Raw genomic sequence first — 24,862 nt, forward strand, 5'->3', positions numbered from 1 at the left:
TTTTGTATTTTTAGTAGAGATGAGGTTTAACCGTGTTAGCCAGGATGGTCTCAATCTCCTGACCTTGTGATCTGCCCACCTCAGCCTCCCAAAGTACTGGGATTACAGGCATGAGCCACCGCGCCCAGCTGATGTCCCTACTTCTAAGTGACAGGCATCTATTGCTACTTCTTGATTTTTCACTTTTAGGCAGTTTCTATTGACTTACTACCAAGAAAATGTGGGTTTAACTCTTTTCACCCATCGCATGCCACCAACCATCTCACACCCCTCAGCCTGCATTACCTCATGGAAACACACGAAAACTTAACCTCCACATGCCACATGCCTATCGTATTGCTGTGTCAGTTTTGGTTCGCTCCACATTCTAGATCTACATTTGCTGTGACTAGCTCATCACTTTTCTTTTCTACATAGCACTTTTTCCCTGAAGTCAAATTATCCTATTTCTTCTGTTCATTTAGTTTCCTATGTACTTATTCTCCTACTAATTAAATTCCCAACTTAATCTCTTTCCAATCCATCGAGACACATCAGCTAATCTGTCAGCTTCATCTTCTTGAAGATTACCCTTTTCATGTTCTTCAATTCTTAGAAAGTTTCTTGACTTATTTTATTAATGAATTCCTCCCGTGTTCTATTCTTTCTGAAACTCCTATTGTTATTGAATATGGAACTACCTGGACTGTTCTCTCACATATTTTAAATTTTTTTTCTCCTTTCTCTTTTTCTACCTTCTGGGAGATTTCCTCAATTTTAGCTCCCAGTCCTTCTTTGAGATTTTTGTTTCTGCTACCATACTTATATTTCTAATTACTAGAGCTCATTTTAGTTCTCTATGTGTTCCTTTTTTATAACATCCTACTCTTGTTTCATGGATGCGCTATCTCATTTCTCTGAAGGTATTAACAATAGGCTTTTAAAAAAAGTTTTCTTTACCAGATAAGTCTCTCCTCAGTGTTGCTTTTTAAAACTATTACTCATGTTGGATATTTTCTTCAAAAATATGTCCATACTAAGAGTGGAGGACGGGGCACTGAGTTGCAGATTAGAAGTTCTACACAGATAGGTGAAGCTTGTTGACTTTGGATTGAACTGTATGGTAATCTGGCTTGAAGTTTTCTTGAGGGGCCTCCAGTGTCAATGTCTTTAAAACTTTTTGTTTGGCCTTTTCAGATTTACCAGAGAATAGACTTGCCAGATAAAATACAAGATGCTCAGTTAAATTAGGACTTCAGATAGTCAATAATTTTTAAATATAAGTATGTCTCATGTAATATTTGAGTTATACTAAAAATTTTGTTGTTTATCTGAAATTCTAATTCAACTATGTATCCCTGTAGATTTGGTGTGTTGATTTGTTTATTTGTTTGCTAATTGGGCAACCCAATGAGAGAAGACTCTTTGGTCTCCTATTGTCAACACTCTAGGAACTGACTGGCACAGAAGGCTGGATATTTCACCAGACACTGTGGTAAGCTGAATCATCCCTCCCAAACATATACAGGTCCTAATTCCTGGAATCTGTGGACATTACCTTATTTGGAAAAAGGATCTTTATAGATACAACTAAGCTAAGGACCTGGAGAAGGGAAGATGAGCCTGGATTATCTGGATGGGCCCTCAATGTCATCACAGGTGTCCTTATAAGAGGGAGGCAGAGGGAGATTTGACATAGACAGACAAAGAGAAGCCCATGTGACCAGGGAGGCAAAGAGTAGAGTGATGTGGCCACAAGCCAGGGACTGCCAACCGCCCCCAGAAGCTGAAAGAGGCAAATAACAGATTCTCTTCTAGAATCTCCAGGGAAAGTACAGTCCTGCCAATAACAGGGAACTCATTTTAGATTCTGGTGTCCAGAACTGTAGGAGAATCAATGTGCGTTGCCTTAAGCCAGCAGGTGTGTACTATTTTGTTACAAAGCCATAGGAAACTAACAGTCAGTGTATACACTTTTTATTAATCCTCCCCTTTTCGTTAAGAACCCTCCCTACCTTGGACTAGGACAGATGCCCTCCTGCTCAGAAACATCTCCAGAGAATATACTTTCAGGTCTTCCATTAGGGTTGGGAGGGACAGGCACCCAGACACGTGAAGTCTGGGGAGAGGTCTGGGATCTGCTTGCTTCCCAGTCTTTTAATCAACCCTATTTTAACTCCTCCTTTAGATCCACTTCTAGATATACCTGATATCATCAGTTCCGGAGCCTCTGAGGGTATTTGCAGGGCATATCGGATTTTCTCTCTTCCACATTCCCTCCGTTTGTTTTAGGAAGTGATTTCTTGGATTCTGATACATCTATTCCCATTATCCATAGATTCTCCAGCAGCTGTTCTCTTCTTCCACATACTCCTAGTCCTTAGGAGTTTATGCCAGTGGTCCCCAAACTCCAAGCATCAGAACCATTGCAAGGGCTCATTAAAACTCAAGATTATTGAGTCCCTCCCCCAAAGTTTCTGATTCAGTGGGCCCAGGAGTGTGCATTCATAACAAGGCCTCAGGTGATGCTGATGCTGCTGGACTCTTGCACCCCACCTTAAGAACCACTGTTTTATACCTTTTTAAAACTCCCTTTTCTGTCATTTTAGAAGAGTTTTGAGTGGTAACAGAACTAAATATGTGTGTTCAAGTCACTTTATTTAACTGGAAGTCTTATTCTCATGCACTTTTACCCTGAAACAACTTGAGCTAATTGCCTCCTCTGACTCCCATTTCTATCTACATAATTTAGCTGTGCTGACAGAATGCATGACTCTTATGTCCCTCTCTTTGTAAGGGGAGAATATTAGCACCCCTTTCCTCTTTAAAACGTTTTTTATCCCTTGGGCCCAGGAATTCAAGGCTGCAATGAGCTATGATTGCACCACCATACTCCAGCCTCACAAAAAAAGCGAGACCACGTCACCAAAAAAAAAAAAAAAAAAAAATCAGTGGTTGCCCAAGAGTTTACAGTATACATTTAGAGCTAGCCTAAGCCCGCCTTTAAGTAACATAATACAACTTAATGGGAGGTACCGAAAACTTATAAAAGGGTATTTCCAATTTCTCCCTTCTGTACCTGATAACATGGCTGCCATTCATTTACCCGTGTGCTTTAATCACCCAACACATGGTTGTTATTATTACTCCGTTGATCAACTAAGAGTGAGAAAAAAAAAAAGATGTTATTTTACCATTATTTATTCCTTCTCTGACCCCCTTCTTTTCTTGATGTAGATCTGTATGATTTTCCTTCTCTCTGAAGAATGTCTTTTTACATTTCTTGAAGGGTAGGGCTGCTGGTAATGAAGTCTCTCAGTTTTATTTGTCTGAGAAAGTCTTTATTTCTCCTTTATTTCTGACAGAGAATACTGGATTTAGCATTCTAGGTTTAAACTGTTGAAATATTTCAACACTTCAAATATTTCAGTCCACTCTCCTCTGGCTTGCATGATTTCTGGCAAGAAGCCTGATGTGTTATAATTCATTATCTTTGTTCCTCTATAGATAAGGGTGTTTTCTAAGATTTTCTGGCTTATTTTAAGATTTTCTCTTTGTCTTTAGTTTTCTCCAGTTTGAAAATAGTATGTTTAGGTATAGATTTGGGGGGATTTATCCTGCTTGGTGTTCTCTGAACTTCCTGGATATGTAATTTGCTGTCATTAATTTTGGGAATGTTTCTACCATTATTAATTAAAATGAGTTTTTGTTTTTGTTCTTGTTTGTTCTCTTGTTTTGTTTCTTTGTTTTCTTATTTCTCTTTCTCTTTCTGGTATTCCAATGATGCAGGTGTTACACATTTTGAAATTTTCCCAGTCTTTGGATATCTTGTCCTATCCACCCCCTCCCCGTTCTTTTTTTCTTTGCATCTCAGTTTGAGAGGTTTCTACTGACATACTTCAAGCTCACTAATTCTCTCCTCAACCATGTCTGGTCTACTGATGAGCCCATCAAAGCCATTCTTCACTTCTGTTACAGTGTTTTTTTTTTTTTTATTTCTGGCATTTTCTTTTAATTCTTTCTTAGAGTTTCCATCTCTGATTACATTGCCCACTTGTTCTTGCATGTTGTCTACTTTTTCCATAAGAACACTTTACATATTAACCATAGTTATTTTAAATTCCCTATCTGATAATTTCAAAATATGTGTCATATATGAGTCTGCTTCTGCAGCTTGCTTGGTTTCTTCATACTGTGTCTTTTCTTGACTGTTTATATGCATTGTACTTTTTGCTGTTGTCAAAAGCCAGACAGCAACTGAGGTATATAGGCCTTTAGAGATTTCATGTTCGTTTGGCTAGGAGTTAGGATGTGTTTAATGTTTGCTGTAACTATTGGTGCAAAGGCTCCAATTTCCTCCAGCGTCCTTGTTTATTCCTCTCCTGTTTTTGTGGGTTTCCCTAAGAGCTCCTTCTTAAATAGAGTATGTGTTTTGCAGTTCTTTCAGTTGTAATCCATTATTATTTCACTAGAGCTGGGTCGATGTGGTGGTAAAATATTGGGGAGGGGAAACATTCTATAGTTTTATGATTACATTTCTGTCTTTTAGTGGGCTGAGTCCATGGGCTGCAACCTTTAGAAATGTTTATTGGGTTTTTTTTCCACTTAGGTAAAACAGGAATGCTAGAGGGGGCTGGAGTTGGCTGATTGCCCTTCCCCCAAAGCTAAGATAAGGCTCTCAGAAAGTCTTTTCCCTTGGAAAGTTGTTATAGAGAAGGCTGGGGACATATTTCACCAGGATTGCTCTTCCCCTTCCCCTGCCAGAACCCTGAGGGGATCTTTCTCAGATCTTCACTGTGAGAAGCTAGTGAGACTCCTGAAGTTAAAGCCCATGAAAGTGGTGGTGGGGGTGGGGAGGTACGTAAGACTGGGCCCCCAGAATTTCTTACTCTTACACTAGTCCACACTCAGCCTCTACCAATTTGCCAAGATTACCATGTAAGTATTCCTGCCAGCCTGTGACTCCAAAGGCTTTTGCTCCAGGAAAGCAGGCCCCAGATGTGATTCTCCACATGTGCCTGTCTCTCCAGGTTTCAGGGTGACATTTTGCCCTATGACCTCAATTCTTCTCCTCCTCCCTCTGCCACTTTCCCCACTCATTCCATGTCCAGCTTTTGGCAGCTACACTTTGATTTTTCCTTTGGATAGGTAGTTAAATTTAACCTTCTGTCCCGCAGCCACAACCAGTTCCTTCCTGCTTGGTTCATACGTTGATTCTAAAACTTGTAAACTATTAAATACCATTTTATTATTATAACTATGTAAATATTGTTCAGTGTCCAGGTAATGAAGGAAAACTAGCTTGTTTTCCTGTGGTACTATCCCTGAGCCTCTAGCCTTAGTATCAAATAGATTCTCTTGTAGATTACACCAATTGCTGAAAATCATTTCACATTTGTCTCAGTCCCTTTGGGCTGCCATAAAAAAATGTAAACTGTGTGTCTTATAAACAACAGAAATTCATTTGTCACAGTTCTGGAGGCTAAGAAGTCCAGAATTGAGGTACCAGCAGATTTAGTGACTGCTGAAAATGTCCTGGATCATAGATGTCTGTCTTTTCACTGTAACCTCATGTGGCAGAAGGGACAAATGTCTCTCTGGGGCCTCTTTTATAAAGGCACTAATCTCATTCATGAGAGCTCTGTTTTCATGACCTAATCACCTCCCAAAGGCCCTGCCTGCTAAAAGGTCATTACCTTAGGAGTTAACATTTTAACATATGAATTTTGGGGGGACACTAATAGACCACAGTAATGTTTTAAATTTGTTTCATATTGATACTATGATTTTATTGGATAGGTTGTTTCCTGGAGTTTAATTTATTCTTTATTTTCTTTATGATATTTGCCTTTGTTTTACCTTGTCAAATAAAGATAAATCCATACTTAAGTAAAAGAGACTTTATCTGAAAAGACTGTTGCAACAGGGAGAGGAAGATTATTACAGTGGAGAGAATGCCCCAACCATGAAATCTGTAAGCATCTCAAAGAGCAAGCAGAAGAGGGCTTTTCTTTAATAGGGAAGAGTAAACGAGGATAGAAAGAACCAAGCATGGGGAGTAAGATGAATAGATGGTGTGACCAGACAGCTGGTCAAGAAACATCTTTCATGTGGTCAGAGTCCCTGAGGAGCTATTAGGGAGGGGCTATTCCACATTCTGATACTGGCTTAGGCTGAGGTGGGTCCAAGTTCAAGGTTCTGGAGAAAAGAGAGTAGGTTAACTAAACTGTGGTCAGTTAGCAGGTATTTTGTCCAGATTAGTCAGTGGGAACAAACAGTTCAGCTAATAATTTATGAGACTGAGACTGGGAATTTGGAGGGTCTATGTCCTTGCTATCAGAGGTAAACCTTGGGGCATCTATGAATCTTTTCTAAATCATATGGGGAAAAGGTAGTTGTTTGCAGTAGCCTTATCCAGGGACATTAAGGTTGGGGTGATTTCTTTAACCATCACTTTTTTCTAGAACAGGGCTCAGATAATGTTCAATATTTTTGACCTTCAGGTTTCCCCAGCATTCTATTCCACTTTCTCCTCTCTTGAGTTTTTTTCCCCTGGCATCTCTATCTGAGAACCTGGCCCCCCGTGATCCAAAGAGCATCCTATGCTGCCTCCACTGTTGTCTAGGTTGGATCCTCTGTCTCCTATATCCCACATCTCTTTATTTCTTGATTTATATTCTTCTTTTGCTGGAGTACTTCCTGAAGTAATCTCATAAGAAAGGGTGAACAGGAAGTAAATTTTCTGAGTTCTTATTGAACCAAAACTTTTTAAATTCTTTTTTACACACATTGCTGGCTTGTCTGAGCATAGACTCTTACAAAGAAAATAATTCCCTTAAAAGTTTGAAGACATTGATCCATTGTGTTTGAGCTATGAGAAGTCCAATGCCTGTGTGTATGTGTGTGTGTGTGTGTGTGTGTATAGAAAGGAAGGACCATTTCATCCTCAAATGCCTATATGTTTTTTTCTTCCTAAAACAGGATCTCCTCTCACTGAATCTATTTCCAGCTGAACAAGAATTCATGTGCATTCAATGAATAAATCATGGAAAAATAGCAGCAGATAAATTAACTAAATGATTATAAGAGATTCTTGTTAAAACATAGTTAGGCTTGATACTTTTGTAAACAACAACAAAAGGACTGGGATTTCTGAAGCCCACCTTTCAATGGGGGTGATCAGCTTTTTTATGCATTGAAACCTTAATAAGGATCCATTGCACAGTTGCTTGTTTCTTCTCAAAGACCTCTTGATGATAAACATCTCTGTTATTTGTAATTATATGTAGATGATTCTTTTCTAGATCCAAAATAGACTTTTCTAAATACTACTGAGATTAGCATATGCATATGATTTTATTACTACATTTTAATACCACGTTGGCAATTTATCCCGCTGATGAAATAGTGTTGATTGTCCTTTTCCTTGGTGTCTCCATCATGCAAGCCGACCCGACGCAGAGCCTATGCAAGGCAGCTCTGCAGCTGTGGGTTGGAAAAGCTCAGCTCTTGGCTCATCTTCTTTAGAAGCAGATATCTGAGTCACTGGAAACTTCTCTCTCCAGCTTACCGGCATTCCAAGCTCTTCTACGTTGACACTTGAGCCCAGTCCCGCTGAGAGAAAATTTAGGTGTTTAAGGGCCAGCAATTCCCCAGGAATTTAAGTTGTAGAAATGTGAACTTTGAATGCAATTAAACTTTATTTTAATTATTTTGCATCTTTAATAGACATGCTGTATGTTCCATGAGACTTTTGGATTTTACCTCACAATTTAGTCTTCCAGAACTTAGGTAATTTCTTCTGTGTCAGAGTCAAGGAGATGAAGGAGCCTCTGCTTCCACAGGGATGTCCTTGCTGAGTCATCGATGCAGGTGGAATTTTTATTTGAGAAAATCCTCAGCTAGATAGGTTTGCAAAATATCTTTTGAGTGCTTTCAGCTTGACAACTTCATTTCAACCACTCCTGAAAGAGAATTTAATGTATTTCTTACTCAGTTCCTCTTCTTCTTTTCACTGTCTTTGACATGTTTCCTCTCTTTCAAATCCCACTGCCATTTCTAAGTCCAGGCCCTTCTTGGTTAAGGCCTCCATGACCCCAGGAGCCCCCCATCCAGACTGCTGCTCTCCCGCCACTGCCACCACCCCAGTCTCACTTCCAGACTGTCTTGGAGCCACTGCCTCCTAGTGGGAGACATCGGAAGATTTATCTTCCCATGATGCTGCTATGCGAATGTCACATCCCTGCCAACATACTTTCACTTGCTCCTGTCATAGGGCTGGATTCTCAGCAGACACTTCCCTTACTGTCTTCTGCAAAGCCACGAACCCTGATATCCAGCCTTCAAGCCTCAGGTCTTCAGGCCGGGCAGATGTGGCCCCCCGGCCGTCAGCGAACTGCACTCTCCCCTCTCATCACCCTGTGTCTTCGTATTGCAGGATGTGTGTGTCTACCTGAGAGCAGAACTAACTGCCATGTCTGCACATACAGGGCGGGGAATCGTGTCTTAAAATTACTCATTTTCCCCACATTGCTCTGTGCTCAGCAACTGTTTGTTGAATGAATAAGCAGTAGGATGGCTTTTTAAATGAATATGTTCTTTTCTTCCTTTCCTTTTGGGACAAGTTGGGGAGTCAGCCGGCATGATAATGCTATCAATTACCCCGACTTCCTGAGAGCAGTGGAGAACAGCAAGTCAACAGGAGCTCAGCCCAAGGGAAAAGAAGAGAGCATGCCAATCAATTTTGCAACGCTGAATCCACAGGAGGTTGTGAGGAAGATCCAGGAAGTAGTTGAGTCCTCCCAGCTGGCTTTGTCCACGGTATGACAGGCTGAAAGTGCTTTACTGTGAAAACTCATCTTGATTCATGAAAACACCTCTCAGCCCCACCCTGAAACCCCTCCCACTTCTGTTCATTCTCCTTGGGGTGTCTAGTTAACCACAAGCAGAGTTTTTAATGTGGGTAAATGTGTATCCACTCTTCCACCCCAGCATGTGCTCTCCGAGGTGGGAGTGCTCAGCATTTAGAAATGCTGAGTCTGGGGTGAGGACATGGGGCTCTGGGCAAAAAAGGCAGAAAACAGAGGCCCTTGGACAAGAGTGGGCTCAGCACATCCTGGGAGCTCTCAACTCAGTCAAGCACTGGGTTCACAGAGATGAAGGACACAAGGTGGCCTTGAAGAGGTTGAACTGGGCCCAGTTGTGGCACAGAGACTTCATTGTGAAGTCCTCCAGGAGCAAGGGGAGTCACCTGGGTAGGCTGACATTCTACAGCTTCCATCTGCATGGTGCTTTAGATGGTGTACGGAATGATGCCTATATGTATGGAACGATGCCTGCGTGTAGGGAATGATGCCTGCGTGAACGGAATGATGCCTGCGTGTAGGGAATGATGCCTGCGTGTAGGGTGTGATGCCTGCGTGTAGGGAATGATGCCTGTATGTACGGAATGATGCCTGTATGTACGGAATGATGCCTGCGTGTAGGGAATGATGCCTGCGTGTAGGGTATGATGCTTGCATGTATGGAATGATGCTTGTGTGTGTGGAGTAATGATGCTGTGGACTGTGCTGGTGTCCTTGGATATTGTGCTTGGAACCAGCCTCCTGGTGAGATGGTGCTCCCAGGTGAGTTTCCCTGTGTGTCAGCATCAAGAAGGGAAGATGCTGTCTGCAGAGGGCAGGCATTGGAGATGAACAAGGCAGCATGTTGGAACCATCCTGTGGGAAGCCAGCACCCAGAGCCCAAACAGCCACAGCAACCCAGACTGAAAGATCCACTCAACACCTCTCAATCCCCACAGTGCATATCCCTTCTAACATCACAGAGTCCTGGTTCCACACACTCTAGAGGGCTTCCCAGGGCGTTGAGGGGCCACAAGCCCTAATGAGAGTTCATGAGTCTTTTTCTCTTTGATCATACCCTTGCAAGGTGGGTCTCCTGATTCCACTCTACAGGAGGGGAAACTGAGGCTCAGCGTGAATAAACCTGCCCAGGGTCACATAGGGACTATGGAGCAGAGCCCGGAACATGAGGAGGAAGGGGAAATGGACTTGTCGCAGCCCTTGTTTTCCAAATCCAGGTGGTTTGAAGAATTGAAGTCCTGAAGATCTTTACTTGAGATGTGCTGTCTACTGCCCATGACTTCTTCTGAGGATCCACCTTAGTTAGTGTCTTGACTTTTGAAGAAATCAAGGCTAGTGACCCTTTTAGGGTATCAGACTCTTGGAGGTGGGAATCACTCACTCTCCACTCCTGAGATCTATTTTAAACTTTTTTTTTAAAATCACATCCCAATTTCCTTGGTGTAGGGAAGCAAGGTGGGCTCCGGAGTCCCGGTGCGGTGTGAGGGATTAGTGGGGAGGGAAGGGGTGAGGAGGGGCGGCCCAGCCAGCTGAGCTTCGCAGGAGGCTCCTCTTCACACCTGAGCCTGCCGCTGCCGTTGCCCCTGCCCCTGCGGCACAGTTTTCTGTGTTCATTCTTATGATCGTTCTCCTTAACATTTGAGATCCCCACGGGCCAGGTACCTGGATGGGGGCATTTTCCAGTAAACTTAGGAAAACTTATACCTGCCCTCTGAGTTAAGTCCATCTTTACATTAAAGAAGCTAAAGTTTAGAGAAGTCCAGGACTTATGGTGGGCAGCAGAGCCCAGGTTCCCAGAACAACTCCTGGCCAGGGGATTTCCCATTGTACACAGCTACTTCGTGTTACCACGGACTACACGAACATGTGAAGCTATCTATGTTTTAAGGTTAATTTGATTACACATATGCCATCACCCTGTTGGGCCAATGGGGTGTGCCTAATTAGCCCCGAATGAGAATTAACGACAAGGGTGTGGGGTTTGCAGGCATGCTAAATTCTTCCTTTAAAAAAGATCTTAATCTACCCCTGGATGCAGATTTCCTGGTGTAATAAAAATGAATGATTTTATTTCGACAGATGGAAAAAAAAATGTGCTTTCTTTTTATAGCACATTTTTGCACTTTTTCAGTTTAACTACTCTACTGTAGGATTCGCAATGTGTGCCCCCGCCGCTCCAGCACAGACCCGGGGCAGCTTCTCATGATACGAGGCCACTCGGGCTCTGGCCGAGACTCAGGAAAGGACAGCAGCCTCGGCACACAAGCCTGGCTGTGAAGGACCGGGGTGGGGTCAGGGTGGTCCCCTGATCCCTCCTCCCAGCTGCTCCTAAAGTCAGACTCCTGCCTTGAGACACCAGCCCCGATGCAATGCGGTGGGGTCTCTCCTGAGCCTCCTGTTACAACTAATTAACACTTAAAGGAAGTAGAATGTAAGGGTCAAGAGAGCTAGAGCAAGTTACTCTCTGCTCTGCTCTGTAAAACAGGGATCCTGGGAGCAGGGACGAGGCTTCAATCAGGAAGGTTACGGGTGCTTGGGGCCAGGATTCCTCTTTATTCTCCTTCCTCCTCACATCCAAATAGGAGCAAGTAAGGCAAATTTCCTCTAGAACTCATAAGCTCCCATACTGCGTTCATATCGTACTTGTCTCAGTCTTTCAATAATGGTGCATTTATTTAGTAATTTAGAATTTACAAGGTACTTTTATATACTAGGCTTCATTTGCATTCAGCAGAAACAGTACTTAAGGAAAGTGTTTTAGAAGTATTCATTTGACAGTAGCATTTGCCATCTTTTTTTCTTTTCTTTCTTTTTAGGCATTTTCTGCATTGGATAAAGAGGATACAGGATTTGTAAAGGCTACAGAATTCGGACAAGTTCTTAAGGATTTCTGTTACAAACTAACAGACAATCGGTATCATTATTTTTTGAGGAAACTAAGAATTCATCTAACCCCCTATATAAACTGGAAATATTTTCTCCAGAACTTTAGCTGTTTCCTTGAGGAGGTAAGAATGTCTGCAGCACATAAGCATCTCTTTGAAAATGAGCTAAAATTAGTTTTTACAAAATGGATAATTGATTAGAACCATATCAGATAAATTGGCAATCACCTCATGTAATTAGCTCCTTCTAAATGAAAAACTGGTATAAATTATACACAGAGTATTAGAAGGTGAATATGCATCCTTTACTTTGTTGGAAATTTTTATTTTATTTTATTTTAATTTTCAAAGAGGTTTGGGAGCTTGTTTTCTCTGGTTGATTTAGAGTTCTAAGGAGTCTTAGATCCCAGAAGATGATCTGGGAAATGAGATTACTAAAGCAAACAGCATGAACATTTTTAAGGTTTCAGGTTAATAATAACAGCAGCAAACACTATAGCATGTCTTCTATGTACCTGCCACTATTTCTAGTCCTTTGTATATATATTAACATGTGTAATCATGTTGAGGTCACTATGAGATACAAGCTGTTACTATCCCCAGTTAAGAGATGAGGCCTCGGCACAGAGACATTAAGTATTATCCACAGTCACCCAGCTAGTGAGTGGTGGGGCTGGTTTGTAAGCCTGACTCCAGGTTCCTAAACACCGTGGTTTTTGTGATTTTTTTCATCTTTGCTATTTAGATAGATGTTTCTAAACAAAATACACTATTGTGTTGCATGTCTTTAAGCTTTATATAAGTGATATTATATTGAATGTTGTATCTGCACTCATTTTTTCTTACTTACAGTAATGTATTTAAGATTTATCCATGTTAATATGTTGGCTTTAGTTGATGCACTTAAGCTGCTATAAAAAGGCGGTGGCTCATACCTGTAATCCCAGCACTTTGGGAGGCCAAGGTGGGCAGATCACCTGAGGTCAGGAGTTTGAAACCAGCCTGGCCCACGTGGTGAAACCCCATCTCTACTGAAAATACAAAAAAAAAAAAAAAAAACATAGCCGGATGTGGTGGCTGGTGCCTGTAATCCCAGCTACTCAGGAGGCTGAGGCTGGAGAATCGCTTGAACCCAGGAGGCGGAGGTTGCAGTGAGCAGAGATTGCACCACTACACTCCAGCCTGGGTGACAGAGCAAGACTCTGTCTCAAAACAAACAAACAACAACAACAATAAAAACAGTCTATTAACTGAATATATGATTGTGAATAACATGCTGCCACTCGGTCATCACCCTCCTGTTAATGAACATGCAGGTTGTTCTCAGTTTCCTTCATTACAAGCAAAGCACCAGTCACCCTTCCGTGCCTGTCTCCTTGTGTGCACACACTGGAGCTACTCTGCATGGAATTGCTGATGGGAGGGCGGGTCCACGTTCAGCTTCCCAGAAACGGCCAGCATTCTCCTAAGTGGTTGTACCAGTGTACCGCCCCACCAGTGGTACAGGAGAGTTCCTGACACTCCACGTCGCTGCTGTCCCTTGCTATTGTTAAACATTTTAACTTCTACCATCTCATCCTTAGTAAGGTCAAACACATTCATGGGTTGTCAACTATTCAGGTCTCGTTGTCTACAAACGACCTGAAAGGCTTTCAGCCCTTGGTTGTCATGTGGGTCGCAAATACCTTCTGCTGGTCCGTGGCTTGTCTTTGCTCTTGTTTTATAGTGACCTTCGCTATTTTTATGATTTTTTTTTGTCATTTTAAAAGGAATACATATTCATGGGAGACATTGGGGACAATGCAAAAAATATATGTAAAAAAGGATAGCAGTAATCTAGACTCCACGATGATGGGGATGATGACAAGAACAACCTTGGCCACCGTTGGGTGAGCACCTACTAAGCTCTAGGCCCTTCACGTGCACTTTCTCATCTCACTGTCATGCCCACTGGGGAAGGCGGCGTAGACAGGCTCCCAGAAGTCACGTAGCAACCTGAGCTCAGCAAGGAGTGGCAAGCTGGAGGGTTCGGCTTCAGAGCTGGTGTTCTTTCTATGCACTACCCTGCCTTAGAGAACTTTTTTTTTTCTAATGCATTTTTTTTTACATAGTGGAGATGACAGTGTATATATATTCGTGTATCCTGCTTTTTTTTTCACTTAATGTTAAATTATACCATGTCACTTAAAGATTTCCCAAACGTCAGCTAAAAGGTCTATATAACATTCCACCCACTCCCTTATTTTCGAGCATTTAGGATTTTTTTTCCAGCTTTTGCCTCTGTGATTCACAGTGAACACTTTCATGTAAATCTCTATCTACATTTTGGGTTCATTCCTTAGGAAAGTTCCAAGAAATAAAATAACTGGAGTCAAGGGATATGAATAGTTTTATTGATCTTAAAAGCAGCCCCTTATATATATTTTAAATAATTCTGTCCTATTGGGTTGGACTATCTGAAATTACCATTTTTAAAGTCATAAATGATTGAATATTGACAATTTCATATGATTTAAGCTAACATTCGTAGAAGTTGTTTATGTCCATTATATACTGTTTGGAATATGCTGATACATTTGAAGAAAATAATTAAAATCACCCCTTGGGACAACTAGTATTAATACTTTGGCATGTTTGTGCCCAGTCCTTTTTTTTTTTTTTGAGACAGACTCTCACTCTTGTTGCCCAGGCTGGAGTGCAATGGCACAATCTCGGCTCACCACAGCCTCCGCCTCCTGGGTTGTGGTGATTCTCCTGCCTCAGCCACCCGAATAGCTGGGATTACAGGCATGCACCACCATGCCGGGCTAATTTTTGTATTTTTAGTAGAGACGGGGTTTCTCCATGTTGGTCAGGCTGGTCTCGAACTCCTACCTCAGGTGATCCCCCAGCCTCAGCCTCCCAAAGTGCTGGGATTACAGGCATAAGCCACTGTGCCCAGCCCCTTTTTATTATATGAATGACCTTTAGGAGTGGGGTTGAGGACAGACCATGTATACTGCTGAGTTTGGGGGTTGTGTTCTGAACTCTTGCAAGTCTTTTTTTTAACAAACATCTTTCATTTGTATCAAAGTAACATATGCCCATATAGAAATAAAATTGAATTGTTGCAAAAGATTTAAAAAACAGAGATCACTTGACTCACCCATTTAACCTCCAGTCCTGCTCCCCGAGAGCAATCACTTTTATTTGGTTTTTCTTTTTTTTGCTGTTTCTTCAGCTGCATATGTTCCTGTCTCTCAATAATTTTTTTTTTTTTTTTTTTTTTTTTTTTTTTTTTTTTTTTGAGACAGAGTCTTGCTCTTTTACCCAGGCTGGAGTGCAGTGGTGCGATCTCGGCTCACTGCAGGCTCCGCCGCCCCCCCCCGCCCCGGGGTTCACACCATTCTCCTGCCTCAGCCTCCCGCATAGCTGGGACTACAGGCACCTGCCACCTCGCCCGGCTAATTTTTTGTATTTTTAGTAGAGACGGGGTTTCACCGTGTTAGCCAGGATGGTCTCGATCTCCTGACCTCATGATCCGCCTGCCTCGGCCTCCCAAAGTGCTGGGATTACAGGCGTGAGCCACCGCGCCCAGCCCTCAATAATATTCTTACCCTGCCATTTCCTAAATGATCAGTCTTAGGTGTTATCCACTGATGTGCTGATTTGATAGGTAAGGGATCCCGCTCTCCTCTTCCAGCTCCGCTGGCCTCACCTCTGGGGTCCCCTGGCCTGTTCTCTCCTGCCTTTTCGCCTCCTGTGGTAGCACTGGCATTCTCTGGGGTCTTCATTTTCCTCTAAAGCATGGATTCCATCTAGCATGTGCCATTTCATCGTGTGAGTTCATTCACTCTCTCATGACACGTGTTTCCTATGGCCCATGTGTGCCAGGCGCTGAGCTGGGTGCCAGGTTTAGCAGCAAACCAAACAGATGCAGTCCCTGCCTCCAGAAGCCCCCATTCTAGTGAGGGGGACAGAGCAGGAGTGAGTGACTCAGTCACATGTCAGGTTCTAGCAGCAGCTGGGAGAAAAATGGAGCAGAGCAGTAGGGAGGGCCTGTTGAGGGGTGACATCCGAGCGACGGGGAGGGGAGGGAGTGAGCAGTGACATCGGGCGAGGGACTGGCCGGCACCGCTAGTGCGATGGCACCCACAGGAAGGGGCCAACTGGTTTGGGGGCAGATGAAGGAGAGGTCTAAGGAGTTGGGGCCAGGGAGCGAAGGAGCCAGGCGGCCATAGGCTTGGGGTCCTTGTAAAGACTTTGGCTTTGATTCTGAGTGACATGGGGACTGTCTTAGGCTGCTCAGGAGCTATAGCAAAATACCCCTAAAGGACCTGCAAGTGGAGAAGACTGGGCTTGAAGCTCCATGTCTGCTGTCCCCCCTCAGCGAGGCCTGAGTGTCCTCATGCACGAGTTGCAAGGAGCCTCTGCTGATCCTGGAATTGCTGGACCAAGGAGAGAACATTCCTAAAGCTTTATGTACTGTCAGCTTGCCTCCCTCAGCATTGGTTAGTTCTGCCCAGTTCGCATCACAAAGAGTCACCTTCACCTCCAGAAGCACGTGCTCAACGTCCTCATGAGAAAATTGCAGGAAGAGTGAAGAGGAGAAATGTGCTTGAGACACGGATCAACCACGGTGGACTGAGAACTGTGCATGCAGAGGTGGCACTGTCCCTGTGGCACGCATCCCTGCACCGGCCACCTCCTGCTCTGTCCCATCAGTTTTCTGGGAATTCAATGGGATCAACCCCCTAAATTGGCCTAGGAGGATGCACCTGGCCGAGAAGCTAACACCTGAGCTTGGACAAATCGGAAAAGCGTGCATTTACCAGGAGGACAAGTAAATCCTTGAGCAAATGATTTCTGGGCTGGAAGGGCAGCGTGAAACTGCAAGGAACATGACATGGCAGGAGGAGAGGGGTGACCGCGGAGCAAGGGGTGACCGCAAGCAGTTCTGGTCATAGTGAATGACAGAGTAGGTGAGAGTTTTCTTTTGTCCTGTTTATTTGCCATCGGGAGCAGGAGGTGGTGGCAGAGACAGACCACCTGGGTCATGCAACATTGGCTGCAGAGTTTAGGTCCCTTTGTCTGAATAAAGAAGAATCGCTGAGGACTCCTGAGCGAGGGAGCCAGCCAGCCTCCTCCAGGGCGGCTGCAGGGGAAGGCAGCCAGGGAAGAACCCCAGACTGCATTCATCATTAACTTCTCCAGTTTAACCCCAGGTTGTTGTGTTTTTCTAATAGAAGGGAAAAGAAGTAACAAATAATAGGAATAGTTAATGCATCATCCTTAAGCTCATTAAATATGATACCAGCCATCCTTTTCCTCTGGGGGATGCACAGGAGGTAAGTAATTAAAAGGAGATTACCAAAATGTAATTAAGACAGTCGGCAACTCTCCCCGCAAAGCAAGTTCACCGTGAGTAATCCCTAGCCAAAGCAATCCATTCTCGGAGAGAGAAAAACTGGAATTGTAGTTAAGACATTCCCTAAGACCTTGAGTAAACTGAAAGCACACAGAGAGTAAAGATGACAATTTTACACCTACTCATAATCCATTTCTTATATTGGGTATGCCATCAAATCTGTCTTCCCAAACTCCTATTATTCTTATGCCTCCTCTGCCTGTCACGGCAGCACATGAAAGTGATCTGAGCTCTTCTCACAGCAAGGGCCGCGGGCTTCCTGCCCCTGCTGTGTGGCTTGACCATGAGTCCTCCCCTGTCCTTGCTCCTTCATTATACTGCTTCGTTAAGCACCCCTCAAATCAGACAGCGCTTCTTAAAGTGCAGGTCCCAGGCCGCTGCTGTGCAGACCAGCCCGCCCCAGGGCTCCATGGTGGGGGAGTCCAGGGGTCTTGCTGTGCAGCAGGCCTGGGGCTCATCCTCCTGGCACTGTCCTGGGCTTGAGAACCAGCCCAGGAGGCACAGAGGCCTGTGAGCTTCCGGGAAGGGAAGGCGACGTGTGTCCTTTCAGACGGGAGCAAGGAGTTGGTCCCATGCGCCTGGAAGCCATCACATCCCCTTTCAAGATGAGAAGCGCTGGCCTAGATGGCATAAAAGAGGAACAAGGCATCGAAGCAAAAATGCTACCCAGTGGCTTGGTGAAAAAGCAGAACAGGAAAAAAAAAAAAAGAGAAGACCTAAACGGCAGTACACGCACCTTCTCATGAGATTCCCACAAACTGGGAAAACATCATCTGGATTTCTCTCCCCAGCAAATACCCGTTCTTCACTTCTAGAAAAACATTTTACATTCCAAGTGCCATGTGCAAAGTGTAGAGTATCACCTTGTTTTTAGAAAATCGTTCCTGTTTAACATTTCCCTTAAATCTTAAAGGGCAATTTCAGTTTCTTCAGTGAGTATAAAAATAACGCTCAGTGCAGAAATAGAATTTTTAAAAGACATAGTAGAAACCCATATAAAATCTTTCTACTTTATTACCATGGAAATAATGGAATTTTTTAACAAAACACATCCTTATTCAATACAGAGTAATTATTTTGTCACATTCTAGCAAGCAGAGAGCCAATGAGATCTTTCCTCACTTTGCGTGGAAATATACAATCTCGAAAGTCATTCAGTTATATGTTAAATAACTTGAAGATGTTTTTTGTTCCAAGACAGAATTGAAGAATGTAGTTTTCAACCGAAGGGATGGTAAAGTACATCAAAATGTTTGTAATCTTTTATGAGCATCATATTTATATTCGCTGCCAACAGTGTTACTTCAATTTATCTTTCTTTTTATTGTAAATATAATTGTGTCTATGTATCTTTAATGAATATGGTAAAGAATGGGGAAGTTTCCTTTTCAGGAAAGGGCTCCAAGATAATTGTAAATAAATTAAGTAAATTATTAAGATACTAGCCTTACTGTTATTTACCCTTGCTCTTGATGGCAAGAAAAGCTAAGTCTTCTTGATGTAATTTCAGTGATTTTAACTATTTCCCTTGAGTTTCACTCACTCTCTACTTGCCAATGCAAAATTCATTACCTGCCATCCTGTAGGTGGGTGGCACTGTGGCAAGTCGTGAGGGGTAACTCAGGCTGACTTGGACTCTCAGGGAGGCCTTGGAGACAGGCCAGGGTGCAGGGGCTGCTGGGCCCCCTGTGCCACACTAAGGCAGAAGGAATATTATCCCAGGCCACCCAGCAGGGCCTACAGGCATCGTCACGTGGTGGTCCAGCGGGAACCAGGCAAACCTGATGCATCTACTTCTCCTCCTCAGCCTTTGAGCTTGGTAAGCTTGCTGCCCTCCTGGGGGAAGCCCAGGGACCTTGGCATGGGTGATGTCTGCTTCCTCTAGAGCATCTGTGTCTACACGAGTCCTAGCACTGCCCCAGTATCTGCACTAATATGGATCACCTCCTTAAAGCCAGCTATAGTGATAAAAGCAACAGAATGAAAGTCACATCATCACGGAAAGTTGGCAAGGAGGTTGCACAGGCTGCTAAGATTCACTCTCACTTAGCGTGCACAGAGTTATTCTTTTGCTGTTCAAACTTTCTCCCAAGTCCCGATTGGCTGTGGCAATACTGCAGCTCCTCCACGCATGTGTCCTGGGTCTGGCCTGGCTCTGAAGCCTCCCTTTAGAAAGGACTATGAGTCCACCTCCAACCCCGGTTCCCAGTAGCGTGGACAGGGTAGGAACTCAGCACGTGCCAGGCAAGCTCTGCTGGAAGTAGCACGGGGCCGGCCGCCAAAGGGAGAGAGGCACAGTTTCTGATGCCTCTTGCAGGAATGGGAGGGGGCCACACCAGGCTTTCCCCACCTGGCCCTGTGAAGGGTGGTCACATGGGCCCCCTTCCCCCTGGAGAGGCCCCCTTTCAAACACAGCTGTGTCAGGCAGAAGACAAGGCTATCATGAACCTGTTGGTGAGGTTGGAAGAAGCACATCAGACAGAATTTCTGGTAATTGTTTTAATTTGTGTGGTTGAATTTTCTCAAACCCGGGAGTCCCATGTCCCCAAGAGCAGGGATGAGATCTCATTCTCTCTTGTGCCCCAGCCCTACACAGCGCACCCCGTGGCAGGACCTCAGCCAGGCCCCACGGAAATGCATGGTGCAGGGGGTGCTGCTCACCTCCTCTAGCACCTGCCTTGTGTTAATCACTTGCTCCGGCATCCCCAGAGCACTCCCGCCTCATTCCCCTGAACCCAGATCAGGATTCTTCTTGATTCCTAGCCTCCACGGGAGGCCCTCTATGTGTTCAAACTAAGTGGACAATGGTGCAACCAGCCCAGGCAGGCTCCCCGTTCATTTGGTCCCTCCAGAGCCACAACAACCATTTGTGGATCAATTAAGCATCAGAGTTGAGCCGCACCAGTGATTCTATGAGGTCATGATCCTATCAGGAAGCCAGGCACCAATCCAAGAATGTATTGTCCCAAATAAGTCTTGCGGAGAAAATCCAAAATACAGATGTTACCAGCATCTTAACTATTATCATACACCAAGGAAAGTAACTTGCAGTGTGGCTGCTTATGTTCTGGCTCAGGATGCTGCACTGGACTGGACGAATCTCAACACCCAACACTCAGCAAGTGAGAATGAGAATGTGTGCTTGGCTCTGGACCAGGCCCTGGGGTTCAGGCTTGTGGTGGGGACAAGTAGCCTCATTTGCAGAGGAGGAAACTGGGTGGGTGTCTCAAAACATCAGCTTCTCCAGGGGTAGGGGTTTGGGTTCACTGCTCTGTTGCTCCTGCCTGGGAGTGTGCCTGGCACATCATGGGCCCTGGTCAGTGTTGCTGAGTTCGGATTTTCAGGAGGCTTCTGTGTTCTTGCACATGTGGTAGGTGGTTGGACTTGTGGTGAAATCGGAGGAGCATGGCTTTGGAGTCAAACAATCTCTATCTCCAGCACCGGCTGGCAGGAGCTTGGAACCAAGCCCCACTTACTTTGTCTATACAGCAGGGAGAGCCACGGCTGCCTCTCAGGGTGATGTGAGGACCAGAGAAGATTCTCTGTTGCCCAGCTCAGTGCCTGGGTAAAGGAGTCGCAGGAAGGAAGGCCACTGGTACTCTGGGGTACCAGAGGAGGAAACAGAGAGGTAGAAGCATTCGTTCCCAGTCACACCATTAGAAATGCTAGTGCTGGGATTTGAATGCCAGCCAGTTCCAAGGTCCATGCTCCCCGCTCCCTTCCTGAGCAATGAGAACTGTTTGGTGTGTGCCTCCTAGGCTCATTGTTTGGATTAAGCAAGTGAATGTAGAAAGAGCTTTGCCTGGTACCTCACACAGCAAACACCAAACATTTGCATTCCTTGATATTTTTGTATTCTATCCTATTCCGGTGAGTGCAAGTTTAATGTTCAGTAGTGATGTGATTAAGTGGCATAGACTTTATTTGGGTGGAAGAATTTATTTTAATAGTTTTTATAAATGACTTCACCCATGAATTTATTGAATCTTTAAAGGGTCGAAGGGCAGCTTAAATGTTTCCCTTTTATTTCTTTGCATTGTATGGAAATTCCGTGCTACTGGAGGATTTGTGAATCGGTGTCTGCAAAGGTCTCAGCATAGATCCTTTGTGAACGTCAGGCTGTATGGCTGAGGAGGGCACAGACAGCTGGGAGGAGGGGGGGAGGACGAGGAGGATGATGAGGAGGAGGACGACGTAACTCTGAGTTGGGGAAGGATGGGCAGAAATGGCTTTCTGATGAGCTTGCACTGAGTCTGGAAGCTTGAGTTGAGGAGCCAGCCCAGATGGATACCAGGGGATAGGGCTTCCTGGAAGGAGAGTTAGTGCTTCCAGAGCCCAGGGGTTGGGAGGGCACCACACTTTGGGCATGGCCAGGGCAGGGCAGTGGGGGAGGCCCATGGCAAAGGGTTCTGTGAGGAGAGCCGAGGGGCCACGCTAGTAGGGTGGTCCACTCCACCCTTTCTTGCCTCCCTGGGTGGGTGTCTCAGAACATCAGCTTCTCCAGGGGTAGGGGTTTGGGTTCACTGCTCTGTTGCTCCTGCCTGGGAGTGTGCCTGGCACATCATGAGCCCTGGTCAGTGTTGCTGAGTTCGGATTTTCAGGAGGCTTCTGTGTTCTTGCACATGTGGTAGGTGGTTGGACTTGTGGTGAAATCGGAGGAGCATGGCTTTGGAGTCAAACAATCTCTATCTCCAGCACCGGCTGGCAGGAGCTTGGAACCAAGCCCCACTTACTTTGTCTATACAGCAGGGAGAGCCACGGCTGCCTCTCAGGGTGATGTGAGGACCAGAGAAGATTCTCTGTTGCCCAGCTCAGTGCCTGGGTAAAGGAGACGCAGGAAGGAAGGCCACTGGTACTCTGGGGTCAGTTTTTAGTAAGCACTGGTTGAATTCACTTGAAGCTTGACTTGACTGATGGCCTTTGCAAAGGAAGTTCTGGAATCTTCGGATTAGCTGTTGTTCATTGCCCAGAAGGAATCCTGGTGTGGTAGGAGATCCCAGGCTTGGGCAGTAGTTATGCCACCAGAAAGCCTGGAACTGCGCCTGGAATTCTGGTGAAACTGCCTCACTTATGCAAACAGCGTGCTGGAGTATCTACTCCCATCAGGCGACAACCTGGGCCCGACCTCCTGATGCAGCAGAGGCTCCCCTCAGGCATGTGCTGAGCCCTTTGGGGGCCAGCGTCCGTTTCTTGATCCGGCAGCGAGGTCTGTAGCAGGCAGCTTCCTCAGAGCTTCCACTTTATTTTCATCTGGATTTTTTAATGTTTTATCTTTTTTTTTTTGACAGGCAGTTTTCCTGCTGTTGTTATTTTTAGCATTCATTTATTCACTGTAAATACAAATGAAGATACAGTACAATTAATTTCTTTGCTAATCAAAATATTTGATAAAATGAAGCAATTTTTCAATTCTTAGAAGTAATTACACCATTCTTTAAAAGGAAGTGAGGAATTCTTTACTGAGTGTTTCTAATTAGGAGTTTTTGCTACCTGCTGAGTTCTTATTCTGTGTGAAGTTTCAGGACTTCTTTTTTTCTCCTGTAAGGAATCATAGAAAAAACTATATAATTGTCTCTAAGTATTCAGAACAAAACTTAGTATATGAATCATACAGTCAGATGAGCTAATTATAACCTTCATAATTACATTAATATGCAGATATATTTCTAGTCTAGCAGCTAGATGGACCTTGCTAACCACTTTGTCACAACCTGTTGTTCTAGGGTGGGTGACCGCCATCTTGGATACCCACCAAGGGCCACAAAGCCCCTTTGCAATATGTCCATTTCCTGGAGCACTGACGACTAAAAAGCCATCTGTGCTCAACAGCTTACCTGTCCTGTCTGTATTCTAAGCTCATCCCTTTTTACTTCTTACTCATTAGAAACCCAGAACTGTAGCAGTCAGCTATCACTATGTAACAAGCAACCATAAACCCTCAGGGCCACGAAACAATAACATCCGTTCGTTCAGTTTTCACAGCTGTGGGGGCTGATCTAGGCAGGGCTAAGCTCTGCCATCTTGGCTGGGATGACTCTGCTCTTCATCTCTCTCATTCTCCTCCTTGGTCCTGTGTGAGGGCCAGAGCCTGTCTTCTAAGTCAATGGCGTAGGTGCAAGAGGGCTTGCCCAATTATGCAAATGCTCCTTCATCCTTCCGTCACATTGTAATTACCCACATTCCACTGGCCAAAGCATGACATATGGTGGAATCCAAAGCCAAGGGGCGGGGAAATACTCTCAGCTTCTGTAGTGGGAGCCGCCACAAAGCCCCCCTGGCAAAGGGCATGCGCACAGGGTGAACAGAAGCAGGGGGGCCATGGAGGCGACAGACCCCAAGAAAGCAAACGCATGTGCACCGCTGCCTCTCCAGCTCTGCGGCTTTAGTTGACAAGTCTACCACCCCCTTCTATGAAGCTCTTTTCCCGATCATCCATAGAAGTCATTCAGGGTACAGTTTGGTGGAAAACTGATTTTAAAGCCAGCCAAGAACAAGGCTGGACATACTGACAGGATATTAGAGGGCTCTTTACTGGGGCCACCTCATAGAGCTGCTGAAACAGGAGGACAATAAAACCGAACGTGAACTAACAACATTTCATGTTCTCTTGACCCTTAGGGAGCCTGCCCTCCCCTCTCTAGCCAGTTCTTGCACTGGGCTTAACTCTCACCTCAGGGCTTGCTCCCGCCCCTGGCTTGGGTTGAGTAAGGAAGCTTCTCTCTTAGAGCGTTCCCCACCACACAGGTGAGTTCCTTGCAGGACAAAAGTTAATTTGCCTTTATCTCAGATGCTGGGGAGGACAGCACCTTCTTTTTTTTTTTTTTCTGAGACATAGTGTTGCTCTGTCACCCAGGCTGGAGTGCAGTGGCACAGTCTTGGCTCACTGCAACCTCCGCCTCCCAGGTTGAAGCGATTCTCATGTCTCAGCTTGCCAAGTAGCTGAGATTACAGGTATGAGCCAGCACACCCTGCTGATTTTTGTATTTTTTGCAGAGACGGGGTTTTGCCATGTTGGCCAGGCTGGTCTGAAACTCCTGACCTCAAGCGATCCACCCGTCTTAGCCTCCCAAAGTGCTGGGATTACAGGTGTGAGCCACCGCGCCCGGCCAACAGCTCCTTCCTAAAGTGCATGGGGGATGTCCTGGAAGATGCCTGTCTTTTTCCAGAGTGACTCTGGCAGGGTAGTTCTAACTGGTGTGGTTATCCCCATTTCTCAGATGGAGGACAGAAGCCCAGAGAGGTGAAGTGATTGCTTTAGCAAGTTGCAGCTAGAGGATGGTGGCACTGGGCCCTCGCCTCAATTCGAGCCTGTGATTCGACCGCCACAGCCCTGCTGCCCAGAGCTCACGGCAGCCAGTCAAGAGACACAGTTCTGTGGCATGGCCACTGTGTGCCTGGGCTCCTATGACCAAGTCTCAGACCTGGCTTTGGCCTTAGAAGTGCCTCCAACTCCTTGGCTGGGTGGTTTGAGCTGCAGGCAGTAATGGGCACCAGGACGCGCCATTCTCTGATCATTCATGATAGCCTGGTGTTAGCCAGGTAGAGACTCAACCCACGTCTGTCTGAGTTCCCAACTCCTGCAGAAATATCTGTAATCAGCAGCAGCAGCAGCAGCAGCGTGGCAGCCTCTGGGCCACACGCTTTGAGGGTTGTGTTGGTGAAATCCCAGGCCTGCCCTTGAGGTGGCTGGTTTGTTTTTGGTTTTGTTTTTGTTTTGAGACAGGGTC

General features: G+C 45.0%; 1 protein-coding gene across 1 annotated transcript in view; it reads left to right on the top strand.

Moving 5' to 3' along the window:
• Positions 1–24,862, top strand: part of EFCAB6 (EF-hand calcium binding domain 6) — a 295,381-nt gene that overhangs the window by 234,443 nt on the left and 36,076 nt on the right. Inside the window, exons 24-25 of the mRNA XM_030815402.1 lie at positions 8,604–8,799; positions 11,660–11,851. Of these exons, the coding sequence (XP_030671262.1) occupies positions 8,604–8,799; positions 11,660–11,851 (388 nt within the window). The remainder of the gene's footprint in view (positions 1–8,603; positions 8,800–11,659; positions 11,852–24,862) is intronic.

This window comes from Nomascus leucogenys, chromosome 7b (assembly GCF_006542625.1).
Source record: "Nomascus leucogenys isolate Asia chromosome 7b, Asia_NLE_v1, whole genome shotgun sequence".
In the NCBI taxonomy this organism is placed as follows: domain Eukaryota; kingdom Metazoa; phylum Chordata; class Mammalia; order Primates; family Hylobatidae; genus Nomascus; species Nomascus leucogenys.